At 44.6% G+C, this 16963-nt stretch overlaps 1 protein-coding gene across 1 annotated transcript in view; it reads left to right on the forward strand.

Annotated features, from left to right (window-relative positions):
* The window catches only part of LOC144502618 (breakpoint cluster region protein), a 632965-nt gene that overhangs the window by 374507 nt on the left and 241495 nt on the right, over positions 1-16963 (forward strand). Inside the window, exon 10 of the mRNA XM_078226759.1 lies at positions 4354-4522. Within this exon, the coding sequence (XP_078082885.1) occupies positions 4354-4522 (169 nt within the window). The remainder of the gene's footprint in view (positions 1-4353; positions 4523-16963) is intronic.

A 16963-nucleotide genomic window follows, 5' to 3' on the forward strand; every position in this document is an offset into this window, starting at 1 on the left:
ACATGATACTCTGTTCAGGATGGCCTGTTCTCCAGTTGGTTCCTCAACGTATTGGTCTAGAAAACCATCCCGTATACACTCCAGGAACTCCTCCTCTACGGTGTTGTTACAAATTTGATTTGCCCGATCTATATGCAGATTTAAGTCACCCGAACTTGCAGATGTTTCTTTATTGCATGTGTCTCTGGTTTCCTGTTTAATGCTATTCCTAACATCACCACTACAGTTTGGGGGTCTATATTCAAACCCCACTAACGTTTTTTTCCCCTTAGTGTTTCACAGCTCTACACATACAGAATCCACATCGTCAGAGCTAATATCTTGCCTCACTATTGTGTTAATTTCCTATTTAACCAGCAACGCAACTCCACTGCCTTTTCATTTTTGTCTGTCCTTCCTAAATACTGAATACTCCTGGATGTTCAGCTGCCATCTGTGGTCACTTTGCAGTCATGTCTCCATAATCGCGACTATATCACACCCATTTTCATGATTGCGAGTGCTCCACACATTAAGACACTAAGCCTTAAATCTTGTCTTTTTAACATTCCTTGTCCCATTGCCATATTTTTTCACTGGCCTTGTTTGATTCTGGCCCTTGATTTCCCTGCCTATCAGTTTTCTTATTCCCCTTACTATCTTTGTTCTTGTCCTTGATTTCTCCTCCTCTGGCTCCTTGCTTCAGTTCCCATCCCCCTACCATTTTAATTTAAACCTTTCCCAACCACTCTAGCAAATACCCCCCCTAGGATATCAGTCCCGATCCTGTCCAAGTGTAACCTGTCTTGTTTATACTGGCCCCACCTCCCCCAGAAACAGTCCAAATGTGCCAAAAATCTGAAACCCTCCCCCTTGCATCATCTCTTCAGCCACATACTCATCTGATATATCCTCCTATTTCTAATCTGACTAGCACGTGGTACTGATAGTAATCCTGAGATCATTATCTCTGAGGTCCTACTTTTCAACTTCCCAACTCCCAAAGTTCTGCTTTCAAGACCTCATCCCTTTTTTACATATGTCGTTTGTACGAAGCTGTGGGGAAGGTGCATATCATGACATTGTGACTGCACTCCCTCTGCACCACAAGCATATGGAATAAGCATCTGTGGGATGTATTTCAAACAGAACATGTGATGTACAGTCACTGCCTAAAATGGATCCCTTTCTGGAGGCCAAGAGGACAAAAGAGAGAAAAATGGACTAATACAAGAGAGACAAGATAGAAGTATATCAAATCTTACCCCAGGAGTCACATAAATAGTAAACTAACCCAATGGAATAAGAAAAAATCTTAGCCCTCCAACCACAGGCTAGTGCCATGTAGTTACATGCTGCAATGTAATCTTTAATGTTTAATAACCTAAAAAAGCAGGTTAATTTTAGAAACAAAATAAATAAATAAGCAAACTGGATAGGCAAATTCCCTTCAATGCCTTTTCTCTAATTTGATGCTCAGAAATAGCAGAGAGGTGGTCACGCCACAGGCTAACACTTCACAGGCAGGAAGAGAATGGGTGACCACTAGGCAGAGCAAAAGGACAAAACAGGCAGTGCAGGAATCTCCTGTGGCCATTCCCCTGCAAAACAGATATACCACTTTTGATACGACTCGGGGGAATGGCCTCTCGGGGGAAGCGGGAACAGACAAATTCTTTGCACCATAGTTGGCTCTGCTGTACAGGAGAGGAATAAAATTGTGGGAATGCAATAGTTATAGGGGTTTCAATTGTAAGGGGAATTGATAGACATTTCTGTGGCCGCAAACAAGACTCCAGGATGGTATGTTGCCTCCCTGGTCAGTGATAGTGACGTCAGTGATGGTGAAATTGTTGGAGAAGATTCTTAGAGATAGGACCTATACACATTTGGAACTGAATGGTTTTGTATGAGGGACGTCATGTCTCACTAATTTAATTAAGTTTTTTGAGGAGGTGACAAAAATGATTGACGAGGGAAGGGCTGTGGATGTTGTCTACATGGACTTTAGTAAAGCATTCGACAAAGTCCCTAATGGCAGGCTGGTGCAAAAGATTAAATCACATGGGATCAGGGGTGAACTAGCTAGATGGATTCAGAACTGGCTTGGCCATAGATGTGACGTGGAGATGCCGGCGTTGGACTGGGGTAAGCACAGTAAGAAGTCTCACAACACCAGGTTAAAGTCCAACAGTTTTATTTGGTAGCACAAGCCACAAGCTTTCTGAGCACTGCCCTTTCATCAGGTAAGTGGGAGTTGTGTTCACAAACAGGGCACATATAGACACAAACTCAATTTACAAGATAATGGTTGGAATGCGAGTCTTTATAGGTAATCAAGTCTTAAAGGTACAGACAATGTGAGTTGTCCACTCACATTGTCTGTACCTTTAAGACTTGATTACCTGTAAAGACTCGCATTCCAACCATTATCTTGTAAATTGAGTTTGTGTCTATATGTGCCCTGTTTGTGAACACAACTCCCACTCACCTGATGAAGGGGCAGTGCTCAGAAAGCTTATGGCTTGTGCTACCAAATAACCCTGTTGGACTTTAACCTGGTGTTGTGAGACTTCTTGCTTGGCCATAGATGACAGGGGGTAGCGGTGGAAGGGTGTTTTTCTGAATAGAGGTCTGTAGCTAGTGGTGTTCCGCAGGGATCAGTGCTGGGACCTCTGCTGTTTGTTATATATATATAATGACTTGGAAGAAAACATAGCTGGTCTGATTAGCAAGTTTGTGGATGATACTAAGATTGATGGAGTTGCAGATGGTGAAGAAGATTGTCAGAGAATCAGGATATAGATAGGCTGGAAAATTGGGCGGAAAAATGGCAGATGGAATTTAATCCGGCCAAATGGATTTTGGTAGATTCAATTCAAGTGAGAGCTATGAAATAACTGGCAGAACCATCAGGAGCATAGACACACAGAGAGGTCTGGACATGCAGGTCCACAGATCCTTAAAAGTGGCAGCACAGGTGGAAAAGGTGGTGAAGAAAGCATATGGCATGCTTGCCTTCATTGGACAGGGCATTAAGTATAAAAATTGGCAAATTATGTTACAGTTATATAAAACGTTGGTTGGGCCACATTTGGAATACTGTGTCCACTTCTGGTCACCACACTACCAGAAGGGCGTGGAAGCATTGGAGAGAGAGGACAGAAAAGGTTTACCAGGATGTTGCTTGGTGTGGAGGCTATTAACAATGAGGAGAGATTGAATAAACTGGGATTGTTTTCCCTGGAAAGATGGAGGCTGAGGGGTGACCTGATAGAAGTTTATAAAATTATGAGGGGTATAGATAGGGTAAACAGTTGGAAGCTTTTTCCCAGGGCAAACATGACATTTACAAAGGGGCACAAGTTCAAGGTAAGGGGGGAAAGGTTCAGTGGAGATGTGCGGGGTAAGATTTTTGCACAGAGGGTGGTGGTGGCCTGGAATGCACTGCCAAGTGAGATGGTTGAGGCAGATACGTTAGCGACATTTAAGACTTATCTAGATAGACACATGAACAGACAGGGAATAGAGAGATACAAGCGGTTGGTCTAGATAGGACAACATGATCGGCGCAGGCTTGGAGAGCCAAAGGGCCTGTTCCTGTGCTGTACTGTTCTTTGTTCTTTGTTCTGGTGCTAGGGTCAAGGATGTCTCTGAGCAGCTGCAGGACATTTTGAAGAGAGAGGTTGAATAACTCCATAGTTCCCATCCCCTACCATTTTAATTTAAACCTTCCCCAATCATTCTAGCAAATACCCCCCCAGGACATCAGTCCCGGTTCCATCCGTCCTGTTTGTACTGGCCCCACCTCCCCCAGAAATGGTCCAAATGTGCCAGGAATCTGGAAACCCCCCCCCCCCCCCGTGCATCATCTCTTCAACCACATATTCATCTGATATATCCTCCTTCTCCTCTGTGGTACTAGGATATGCATCTTCCCAATAGCTTCGTCGGAGAGTTTGAGATCCTGGGAAGGAAATCCAGCATCTTAAGCACTGCCAATGCATGAGACTTGATCAATGCATTAAATTATGAGAATAAATTTGTAGAACAAGTTTCAAGATCTGATTCCAGCAAAACAAGTGTAAAAGTTAGGCAAGGCGAAGGTTGAAAAGGTGCATGAATACTTCCAGGAGTTACAGGGAAGAGTTTTGAACATTCTTTTCTTGATCTGAAGATGATACTGAGTACCTCTGCACTGTTAAGTCAGCAATGTCAGCAAATGAGTGCCGGCAATCTCACAGTAGCACTAGGCAGTCATCCATCCAGATTTGAGAGGTAGCCAGGTAACCGATCTGTAAATTCTTGTGCTATCTTCAATGTTTCCCTCATTAGTGATCTTGGAGTTACACTAATGCTATTTTTCTCTCTTAGCAAGAACCAGCAGTATGACTGTAAGTGGTACATTCCTCTAGCTGATCTGAGTTTCCAAAATTTGGATGAGTCAGACACCACACCAACCATTCCACTGGTACCAGATGAAGAATTGGATGCCATGAAAATAAAGATCTCTCAGATCAAGAATGAAATTCAGAGAGAAAAGGTAATGTGAGAGCCAAAAAAAAAGTTTCAAGCATATTTGTCTTCTCTCTCTCTCAAACTTTCTTTCTCATTCTCTGACCCCAATATTTGCAGTGTGGAAGCAGAAGCACTTTTCTGTGACAATGAGAAATTCGGAAATACTCGGAAAACCAAAGTCCTGCTGCGTTTAACAGCGGGACCTCATTAGCATTTTATTTTATTGTATTTTCCCCTCAGCTGAAGGCTAGCCAACTGCCAGGTCAAAAACTAGGGTGGAGGGGCCTCGGCGGGTGGGGGGGGGGGGGGGAGGATGCGGAAAATGTGGCAGTGAGGAATGTTAGGCTGGGTGGGGGGAGAGGGAGATGAGCACTTGTTGATCTTGGGGAGGGAGCAATGACAGCAGGAGGCTTGCTTGACAAGCCAGGCACTTCTGTTTCTTCTGGTTCACAGCCAGTGCTGGAAAAACACTTAACTTGCTAGACCTAGCAGGTTTCACCTCCTCAACTGCCAAGTTTCTGGAGCCCTAGAATTCAAGAACAAAGAACAAAGGACAGTACAGCACAGGAAACAGGCCCTTCGGCCCTCCAAGCCTGTGCCGCTCCTTGGTCCAACTAGACCAATCGTTTGTATCCCTCCATTCCCAGGCTGCTCATGTGACTATCCAGGTAAGTCTTAAACGATGTCAGCGTGCCTGCCTCCACCACCCTACTTGGCAGCGCATTCCAGGCCCCCACCACCCTCTGTGTAAAAAACATCCCTCTAATATCTGAGTTATACTTCGCCCCTCTCACCTTGAGCCCGTGATCCCTCGTGAACGTCACTTCTGATCTGGGAAAAAGCTTCCCACCGTTCACCCTATCTATCCCCTTCATAATCTTGTACACCTCTATTAGATCTCCCCTCAATCTCCGTCTTTCCAGGGAGAACAACCCCAGTTTACCCAATCTCTCCTCATAGCTAAGACCCTCCATACCAGGCAACATCCTGGTAAACCTTCTCTGCACTCTCTCTAACGCCTCCACATCCTTCTGGTAGTGCGGCGACCAGAACTGGACGCAGTACTCCAAATGTGGCCTAACCAGCGTTCTATACAGCTGCATCATCAGGCTCCAGCTTTTATACTTTATACCCCGTCCTATAAAGGCAAGCATACCATATGCCTTCTTCACCACCTTCTCCACCTGCGTTGCCACCTTCAAGGATTTGTGAACTTGCACACCTAGTGTTTCTATACTCCTGGCCCATAACCATTAAGTTTTAATGGCTGACAAAATCTGAGAAATAGAACCTCATTTATGTGTTATAATCACTGTGCTTTCTCACTAGAGCAAGTTACTCAGACAGCCATCAAATCTGCCACAGTTTTAAAATAAGGGGTCGCTTATTTAAGACAGAGCTGAGAATTTTTTTTGTCTCTGGGTCATGAGTCTCTGGAATTCTCTTACTCAAAAGGCAGCGGAAGCAGAATCTTTGAATCACTTAAGGCAGAGCTACATAAATTCTTCATTAACAAGGAGGTGAAAGGTTATTGGGATAGGCACGAATGTGATGTTGAGGTTATAATCAAATCAGCCATGGTCTTGTTGAATTGAATGGCAGAGCAGGTTCGGGGGAAATCAGGCTTTGATCAACTTAACCCTCTTCCCTGTGATAGTGAACTTTCTGTCACACACACTCACACCAGACAGATGAGGAAGACCAGGCAGATAATGCAGGAGAGCCCCTGAGTGCATCTTGCTCTCCAATCAGTATTCATTAATGGTTCCTCTGGCAAGTACAGCAAGATCCAAAGCTACAACACTGCAGATGACTCAGCTGTGCAGTGTGAAGGAAGGAGAATGATTAAGAAAGTAATAGTGTCACACACTTGTCATGTTTTCTTACTGCCTGTGACCAATGTGTTTTGTATGTAAGGGGTATGTATATTCTTACCTTTAGAGTGATTGTTCCAATTTAATTAATTCTAACAGCCAGCTTTTGTGAATTTAAAAGTAAGGAAGGTTAATAATGTTTCACTCACTCAAGTCACCCACACTATCACTCACACAAAGAGTAGATTCAGATACGGAGGTTAAAAATACAATTACTATCAATGATTGTCTCAGCCTCTTTCATTGCAGGCCTATAGTTTCTTAGATGAATTGATGCTTTAGTTGAAGTGAAGGTCTTGAAAAGCAGAGGTTTCTAATTCAACTGTGAAGCCTCTGATGGTCAACTGTCCAAGAAGTTGGTTATCAGATGAACCTGAAATTGGAACAGGTTGGAAAATGTCCTTCTCTTTGTTTGGAATCTCTCACTTTCTAGGTATTGCTATTTTGGAACATTATAGGTTAATAGTTGTGGCAATGAGATAGTAATGTAACGGTGGCATCATTAGTCGTGCTACAGACTTGGTTACAAGAGGGAATAGTATATACACAAGAGAGGTGTACTCTCTTCTATTGACCTGGTGCTGGAAAATAGATTCAAAATGAGCGAATAGTTTATTTTTCTGTTTTTCGCACAGTAGGAAGTCTCACAACACCAGATTGAAGTCCAACAGGTTTATTTGGTAGCACAAGCTTTCAGAGCGCTGCTCCTTCATCAAGTGAGTGGGAGTTGGGTTCACAAACAGGCCATATATAGACACAAACTCAATTACAAGACAATGGTTGGAAGGCGAGTCTTAACAGGTGATCAAGTCTTTACAGATACAGACAATGCGAGTGGAGAGAGGGTTAAGTACAGGTTAAAGAGATGTGAATTGTCTCAAGCCAGGACAGTTAGTGAGAATTTGCAAGCCCAGACAAGTCGTGGGGGTTACAGATAGTGTGATGTGAACCCAAGATCCCGGTTGAGGCTGTCCTCATGTGTGCGGAACTTGGCTATCACTTTCTGCTCGGTGATTCTGTGTTGTCGTGTGTCTTGAAGACCGCCTTGGAGAACGCTTACCTGAAGATCAGAGGCTGAATGCCCTTGACTGCTGAAGTGTTCCCCGACAGGAAGGGCACACTTCTGCCTGGTGATTGTCAAGCGGTGTCCATTCATCCGTTGTCGTAGTGCCTGCATGGTCTCGCCAATGTACCATGCCTTGGGACATCCTTTCCTGCAGCGTATCAGGTAGACAACGTTGGCTGAATCGCAAGAGTATGTACCTTGCACGTGGTGGATGGTGTTCTCACGTGAGATGATGGCACCGATGTCGATGATCAGGCACGTCTTGCAGAGGTTGCTGTGGCAGGATTGTGTGGTGTTGTGGTCACAGTTCTCCTGAAGGCTGGGTAGTTTGCTGTGTACAATGGTCTGTTTGAGTTTGTGCGGTTGTTTGAAGGCAAGTAGTGGGAATGTGGGGATGGCCTTGGCGAGATGTTCGTCTTCATCGATGATATGTTGAAGGCTCCGGGGAAGATGTCGTAGCTTCTCCACTCTGGGAAAGTACTGGACGACGAACAGGAAAAACTGGCGTTTTTTGCCAGAGCAGATACAATGGGCTGAATTGCCTCTTTCTGCACTGTAACCTTTCTATGGTTACCTAGTAGTTTGCCATGTGTATAGAGTAAATTTAGTAGTTTTGAAGAAACCGACCTGTCACTTGTGTGGCGGCAACCCTTCCCACGATAGATTAGGCCACAAGATAAACCACAAAAACATGGTAGCAATGGTGGCAATCTAACAATGATTTGATGCCATCGCCAGATCATCCACTGGGAAAAATTGGAGGAAGATTTCTTCAAAGGAACAATCAGAAGGCTTAGCTTTGACAAAGCATCATCTGGACTCGAAATGTCAGCTCTTTTCTCTCCTTACAGATGCTGCCAAACCTGTTGAGATTTTCCAGCATTTTTTCTCTTTTTCTCTTTTGGAATCAGAAGACTTGCCTTGGTGTTTGAGAATTGATAGTAATGTCAGCACCAGTCAAGCAGTCACTGCCCCTTCCACAGCCATTCAGAAACCTCGAAGGTCAACAAAGAGACCAGCGTTGGGAATTGTGGAAAAAAATTGAGTTTGTATGCCAAAGAGCAAAAGCACAAGGTTAGTTCATTCCATTTGGCAGTGATGGCCTGTCCCTGACGATGTCTTCCTGAGATACAGGTAGAAGAGAGCTCTGCAGATTCAAAACTGCTTTAAACACATTCTATTCCACACACAATCTCATAATTGAGTGAGCGCATTTCAATCATGGATTCCAAAAGCCTGGGGAAATCTGTCAAATTGCTTCTTACAAACCTATATAAGCGAGCCAGTGCTTTGAAAGATGAACTTATTTGCAGCTGCATTGTTACCATTAGAAAATCTGTCAGATTTTTTACAGACCTAACACTCAACCAAGCAGTCTAGTATGTTAGGTAGGCTGAACCTAGGGAGCAAAGTCAGGTGGTAATACCAAAGCTTTGGAAAGTCTGTTATTTGGTTAAGCCCAAGGATGTTAGCCAAAACCACTCAAGTGCCAGCCAAAATGGGCAAAAGAACAGGAAACCCTAAAGCAGCCATCTTGAGGTGCCCACTCTGTGACACTAAAAAGCAGCACAGCAGGGGTCAAAAAATGTTTTCAATGCTGTCAGACAGGTCACTTCAAGCAGTTCTGGGAATCTAACAAGTTCCTTAAAGGAAGAAAGCAACAGAAAATGTATGAAATGCAGACAATTCAAGAAACCGGGAACAAGGAAAGAAATGAAGTTTCAGTTTTCCTATGAGAAATAAAGAATCATGAACAAGACGTTTGTCAGTCACTTTGGAAGTTAAAGGCTTTATTCAAACTTGACCCAAGCTAGTATTACAATATTGGCTGATCATTTGGAATGACTAAAGCAGTAGACATTAAGCATTCATTTACAATGATGGTATGGATCGTCAAAAATATGATCAGATAACCACCATCCTTCACCACAAGGGGTGACAGATTGCAGAGACCCTCTATATCTTGCACAATCAAAGCATATTTTTACTGAGCAGGAATACAAATATACAGCTGGGCATTCTGAAAACAGTAGATGAAGCCTACAGCTGGACAACAAAGAACAGTACAGTACAAATGTGAGGTAATGCATTTTGGAAGGTCTAATACAGATAGGAAATATACAGTAAATGGCAGAACCCTTAAGAGTATTGATAGGCAAAGGGATCTGGGTGTATAGGTACACAAGTCACTGAAAGTGGCAATGCAGGTGGAGAAGGTAGTCAAGAAGTCATACAGCATGCTTGCCTTCATCGGCCGGGGTATTGAGTTTAAAAATTGGCAAGTCATGTTGCAGCTTTATAGAACTTTAATTAGGCTACTCTTAGAATATAGTATTCACTTCTGGTCGCCACACTACCAGAAAGATGTGGAGGCTTTGGAGAGGGTACAGAAAAGATTTACCAGGATGTTGCCTGGTATGGAGGGCATTAGCTATGAGGAGAGGTTGGAGAAACCGGGTATGGTCTCAATGGAACGATGGAGGTTGAGGGGTGACCTGATAGAAACCTGATTGGGCGGCACGGTAGCACAGTGGTTAGCACTGCTGCTTCACAGCTCCAGGGTCCCGGGTTCGATTCCCGGCTTGGGTCACTGTCTGTGTGGAGTTTGCACATTCTCCTCGTGTCTGCGTGGGTTTCCTCCGGGTGCTCCGGTTTCCTCCCACAGTCCAAAGATGTGCGGGTTAGGTTGATTGGCCAGGTTAGAAAATTGCCCCTTAGAGTCCTGGGATGTGTAGGTTAGAGGGATTAGCGGGTAAAATATGTGGGGGTGGGGCCTGGGTGGGATTGTGGTCGGTGGGCCGAATGGCCTCCTTCTGCACTGTAGGGTTTCTATGATTCTATGATTCTACAAGATTATGAGAGGCATAGAGTGGATAGTCAGAAGTTTTTTCCCAGGGTGGAAGAGTCAATTACTACGGGGCATAGGTTTAAAGGTGCGAGGGGCAAGGTTTAAAGGAGATGTACGAGGCAAGTTTTTTACACAGAGGGTGGTGGGTGCCTGGAACCTGCTGCCGGGGGAGGTAGTGGAAGCAGATACAATAGTGAGTTTTAAGGGGCGTCTGGACAAATACATGAATAGGGTGGAAATAGAGGGATATGGTCCCCAGAAGGATAGGGGGTTTTAGTTAAGTCGGCCAGCATGGTCGGTGCAGGCTTGGAGGGCTGAAGGGCCTGTTCCTGTGCAGTAATTTTCTTTGTTCTTTGTTCTACAGGAACAGGCCCTTCAGTCCCCTAAGCCTGCGCCGATCATGATGCCTGCCTAAACTAAAACCGTATGCACTTACGGAGTCCGTTTCCTTCCATTCCCATCCTATTCATGGATTCGTCTAGTTGCCCCTTAAATGCCGTTATTGTACCTGCTCCCACCACCTCCCCGGGCAGTGCATTCCAGACATTCACCACTCTTTATGTAAAAAAAATAATTGCCTCGCACATCTCCTCTAAGCTATTCCCCATGCACTTTAAACCCATGTACCTAGTACTTGACTTTTCTACCCTGGTAAAGAGCATCTGACTATCCACTCTGTCCATGCCACTCATAATCAATAAACGTCTATCTGGTCACCCCTCAACCTCCGTTGTTCCAGTGAAAACAAACCAAGTTTATCCAACCTCTCCTCATAGCTAATACCCTCCTGAACAGGCATCATTCTGGTAAATCTCTTCTGTACCCTCTCCAAAGCATCCACATCTTTCTGGTAGTGTGGCGACCAGAATTGTATACAATATTCTAAATGAGGCCTAACTAGGATTCTATACAGCTGCGGCATGACCTACCAATTTTTAAACTCAATGCTCCGACCAATGAAGTGAAGCATGCCGTATACCTTCTTGACTACCTTATCCATCTACGTTGCCACTTTCAGTGATCGGTTAACATGTAGGCCCAGATCTCTCTGCCTGTCAGACGTGGATGTTGTCTATATGGACTTTAGTAAAGCATTTGACAAAGTCCCTCATGGTAGGTTGGTGCAAAAGGTTGGATCTCATGGGATAAAGGGGGAGGTGGCTAGATGGGTGGAGAACTGGCTTGGTCACAGAAGACAGAGGGTGGGAGTGGAAGGGTCTTTTTCCGGCTGGAGGCCTGTGACTAGTGGTGTTCCGCAGGGCTCTGTATTGGGGCCTCTGCTGTTTGTGATTTATATAAACGATCTGGAAGAAGGTGTAACTGGGGTGATCAGTAAGTTTGTGGACGACACAAAATTGGCTGGACTTGCAGATAGTGAGGAACATTGTCAGAGGCTACAGAAGGAGATAGATAGGCTGGAAATTTGGGCAAAGAAATGGCAGATGGAGTTCAATCCAGATAAATGTGAAGTGATGCATTTTGGTAGAGCTAATGTAGGGGGGAGCCATACGATAAATGGCAGAACCATAAAGGGTGTAGATACGCAGAGGGACCTGGGTGTGCAAGTCCACAGATCCTTGAAGGTGACGTCACAGGTGGAGAAGGTGGTGAAGAAGGCATATGGCATGCTTGCCTTTATAGGACGGGGCATAGAGTATAAAAGTTGGGGTCTGATGTTGCAGATGTATAGAACGTTGGTTCGGCCGCATTTGGAATACTGCGTCCAGTTCTGGTCGCCACACTACCAGAAGGACGTGGAGGCTTTAGAGAGAGTGCAGAGGAGGTTTACCAGGATGTTGCCTGGTATGGAGGGGCTTAGTTATGAGGAGAGATTGGGTAAACAGGGGTTGTTCTCACTGGAAAGACGGAGGATGAGGGGAGACCTAATAGAGGTGTATAAAATTATGAAAGGCATAGATAGGGTGAACGGTGGAAAGCTTTTTCCCAGGTCGGTGGTGACGTTCACGAGGGGTCATAGGTTCAAGGTGAGGGGGGGGAGGTTTAACACGGATATCAGAAGGACGTATTTTACACAGAGGGTGGTGGGGGCCTGGAATGCGCTGCCAGGCAAGGTGGTGGAGGCGGACACACTGGGAACGTTTAAGACTTATCTAGATAGCCACATGAACGGAGTGGGAATGGAGGGATACAAAAGAATGGTCTAGTTTGGACCAGGGAGCGGCGCGGGCTTGGAGGGCCGAAGGGCCTGTTCCTGTGCTGTATTGTTCTTTGTTTGTTGTTTGTTCTTTGTACTAAGGGTTCTACCATTTACTGTATAATTCCTACATGCATTTGACCTTACCTCACACTTGTCCGGATTAAACTCCATCTGCTGTTTCTCTGCCCAACCGGTCTATATCTTGCTGTATCCACTGACAATCCTCTTCACTATCCGCAACTCCACCAATTCTTGTGTCGTCTGCGAACTTACTGAATCAGACCAGCAAAATTTCCTCCAAATCATTTATATATATTACGAACAACAAAGGTCTGAGAACTGATCCCTGTGGAACACCACTCGTCACAGCCTTCCATTCAGAAAAGCACCCCTCTACTGCTACCCTCTTCGATGGCCAAGCCAGTTCTGTATCCATCTTGCCAGCTCTCCTGTGATCCCATGTGACTTCACCTTTTGTACCAGTCTACCATGAGGTACCCTGTCAAAGGCTTTACTGAAGTCCATGCATACAACATCTACTGCCTTTCCCTCATCTATCATTTTCGTCACTTCCTCGAAAAACTCGATCAAGTTAATGAGGCACGACCTCCCCTTCATAACACCATGCTGTCTATCACTAATAAATCCATTTGTTTCCAAATGTGAGTAAATCCTGTTCCTAAGAATCTTTTCCAATAATTTCCCTACCACTGGCCTGTAATTTCCTTGATTATCCCTGCTGCCCTTCTTAAACAATGGACCAATATTGGCTATCCTCCAGTCCTCTGGAACTTCACCTGTAGCCAATGAGGATGCAAAGATTTCTGTCAAGGCCCCAGCAATTTTCACCCTTGCCTCAAAGAACAAAGAAAATTACAGCACAGGAACAGGCCCTTCGCCCCTCCAAGCCTGCATCGACCATGCTGCCCGACTTAACTAACACCCCCTACCCTTCCAGGAACCATATCCCTCTATTCCCATCTTATTCAGGTACTTGCCAGGACACCCCTTAAAAGTCACTACCGTATCCGCTTCCACTACCTTCCCCGGCAACGAGTTCCAGACACCACTACTCTCTGTGTAAAACATCTGCCTCGTACATTTCCCTTAAACCTATACCCCCTAGTAATTGACTCTTCCACCCTGGGAAAAAGCTTCTGACTATCCACTCTGTCCATGCCTCTCATAATCTTGTAGTCTTCTATCAGGTCTCCCCTCAACCTCCGTCGCTCCAGTGAGAACAGACCAAGTTTCTCCAACCTCTCCTCATAGCTAATGCCCTCCATACCAGGCAACATCCTGGTAAATCTTTTCTGTACCCTCTCCAAAGCCTCCACATCCTTCTGGTAGTGTGGCGACCAGAATTGAACACTATATTCCAAGTGCGGCCTAACTAAAGTTCTATAAAGCTGCAACATGACTTGCCAATTTTTAAACTCAGTGCCCCGGCCGATGAAGGCAAGCATGCCATATGCCTTCTTGACTACCTTCTCCACCTGCATTGCCACTTTCAGTGACTTGTGTACCTGTACACCCAGTACTGCTTCCCTCAGTATTCTGGGGTAGATCCTATCAGGCCCTGGGGACTTATCTACTTTAATGCTTTTTAAGACGCCCAACACTTCCTTCTTTTTGACATCGACATGACCCAGGATATCTACACACCCTACCCTAGACTCCTGATCCGTCAAGTCCCCCTCTATCAAAGAACAAAGAACAGTACAGCACAGGAAACAAGCCCTTCAGCCCTCCAAGCCTGTGCTGCTCATTGGTCCAACTAGACCATTCGTTTGTACCCCTCCATTCCCAGACTGCTCATGTGACTATCCAGGTAAGTCTTAAACGATGCCAGCGTGTCTGCCTCCACCACCATACCTGGCAGCGCATTCCAGGCCCCCACCACTCTCTGTGTAAAAAAAATATCGTGAATACTGAGGCAAAGTATTCATTTAGTATTTCGCCCATTTCCTCTGGTTCCAAGCATAGATTCCCTCCACTGTCTTTGAGAGGACTAACCCTTTCCATGATTATTCTCTTGCTCTTTACATATGTATAAAATGCCTTAGGATTTTCCTTAATCCTGTTTGCCAAGGACTTCTCATGACCCCTTTTAGCCCTCCTAACACCTTCTTTACGTTCCTTCCTACATTCTTTATATTCTTCAATGGTTTCATCTGTCCGAAGCCTTTTAGACCTTTCAAATGCTTCCTTTATCTTTTTGACAAGTCTCATAATCTTCGTTATCCAGGGTTCCTGATACTTGCCACACTTATCCTTCATCATCACAGGTACATGCGGTTCTGAATTCCAATCCACTGCCATTCGAAAAACTCCCACGTGTTAGATGTTGATTTACCCTCAAACAGCTTCCCCCAATCTACACTCTCCAGATCCTGCCTAATGTTGTTGTAGTTAGTCTTCTCCCAATTTAACACGTTCGCGCGAGGACCACTCTTGTCCTTTTCCACAAGCATCTTAAAACTTATGGAATTATGATCACTGTTCCTGAAATGCGCTCCTACTGAAACTTTGATCACCTGGCTGGGCTTATTCCCCAATACCAGGTCTCATATGGCTCCTTCCTGAAAAAGGTTTTGAGAAAGAAGCTATTGTAGCAATGCGTATTCTGTTGGAAGATGAGTTGCTGGAGATTGGTATGGGCTTTTAATCTGCTGCTGAAGCATATGAAGTGTCTGTTATTTTCATTGAGGAGTCAGCTGTGTTTGCTGTTTAAAGGTAGTCATGATGTGGAGATGCCGGCGTTGGACTGGGGTGAACACAGTAAGAGTTTTAACAACACCAGGTTAAAGTCCAACAGGTTTATTTGGTAGCAAATTCCATTAGCTTTCGGAGCGCTGCTCCTTCGTCAGATGGAGTGGAAATCTGCTCTCAAACAGTGCACAGAGACACAAAATCAAGTTACAGAATACTGATTAGAATGTGAATCCCTACAGCCAACCAGATCTTAAAGATACAGACAATGTGCGTGGGGGGAGCATTAAGCACAGGTTAAAGAGATGTGTATTGTCTCCAGACAGGACAGCCTGCAAGTCCAGGAGGCAAGCTGTGGGGGTTACTGATAATGTGACATAAATCCAACATCCCGGTTTAGGCCGTCCTCATGTGTGCGGAACTTGGCTATCAGTTTCTGCTCAGCGACTCTGCGCTGTCGTGTGTCGTGGAGAACGCTTACCTGAAGATCAGAAGCTGAATGCCCGTGACTGCTGAAGTGCTCCCCCACAGGAAGAGAACAGTCTTGCCTGGTGATTGTCGAGCGGTGTTCATTCATCCGTTGTCGTAGCGTCTGCATGGTTTCCCCAATGTACCATGCCTCGGGACATCCTTTCCTGCAGCGTATCAGGTAGACAACGTTGGCCGAGTTGCACGGTACACGGTGCCAGGTACCAGGTACATGGTACCTACTCTTGCAACTCAGCCAACATCTTATCATCTTCTGCTGACTTGGTCATCCCATTATCTGCAGTGAAGCAGCCTCATGCTGAAGAAAATATGACAATGTTACAACTGCTTCTTGAAAGTGAAAGTAGTTTCCAAGTGTTGTCGGGAAGTCATATTTTCTTAATTTCTTGCAATGCCTACATGATTTTCATCGTTCGTTTCGGCTTCCAGATTTGTTTAAATCTGAGATATTGAATACCTTTTCCATCTTTGGTACAGCAGTGAATGATAGAGCTGTGGAATTCTTCATTGGAGTGGAAGATACTTCTTCATCTCAGGCCTTTCTCAGGTGTGCTAAGAGGAAGCAGACGTTTCCAGGGCGAATGCTAGTTTGTCCTCTTGTTCAAGAGAATGCATGACCAGGTCCTGAAGCCTTCTGTCTTGGTTCAGTCTTTCATAGAAAAGGTTTCACTATCTTTCCAGTTGAGATCTCCTGCAGGTCACAGCCCAATTACTGGCCGTCATGGAAAATTGCTGTCTCGCACCACCGATGTTGTTGCCTTCCAGGGATGAAGCGGGCAAGCCCTTAGATTTAGTGTAATTTTAGAAAAGGACAATAATTGATCAAGAATAAAAAAAATAAACTGAAGAAAGGCCAACTTTAATAAACTTTGAGAGATTTGGCAAAAGTTGGATGGAAACAGCTGCTAAGAAGGTAAATCAATGTTCGGGCAGTGGGAAGCATACAAGGAGATAGAGAGGACCCGACAAATATGTTCCCACAAAGCAAAAGGGTACAACTCACTGATCTAGACAATTTTGGTCGAATAAGTTAAAGAAAGGAGGCTTATTTCAAATGCTGAGTGTTCAATACTGCAGAAAGTCAATAGGAGTTTAGAAGATTCAGGTGATAAATTAAAATAAAGAAAATTAGGAAGACAAAAAATTGACAAGAAAAATCCAAAAGATGTTTTATAAATGTATAAAATGTAGGAGCATTAACAAGGAAGTGAACAGTATGGCCCATTATAAAGCAGAAAGGTAACTTGTGTATGGAATCAGAACACGTGGATGCAATTCTTGTCACTCAAAAAATGCAATTCTAAGTTTCATTTGATATC

This window comes from Mustelus asterias, chromosome 13, assembly GCF_964213995.1.
Source record: "Mustelus asterias chromosome 13, sMusAst1.hap1.1, whole genome shotgun sequence".
NCBI classification, from domain to species: Eukaryota; Metazoa; Chordata; class Chondrichthyes; order Carcharhiniformes; family Triakidae; genus Mustelus; species Mustelus asterias.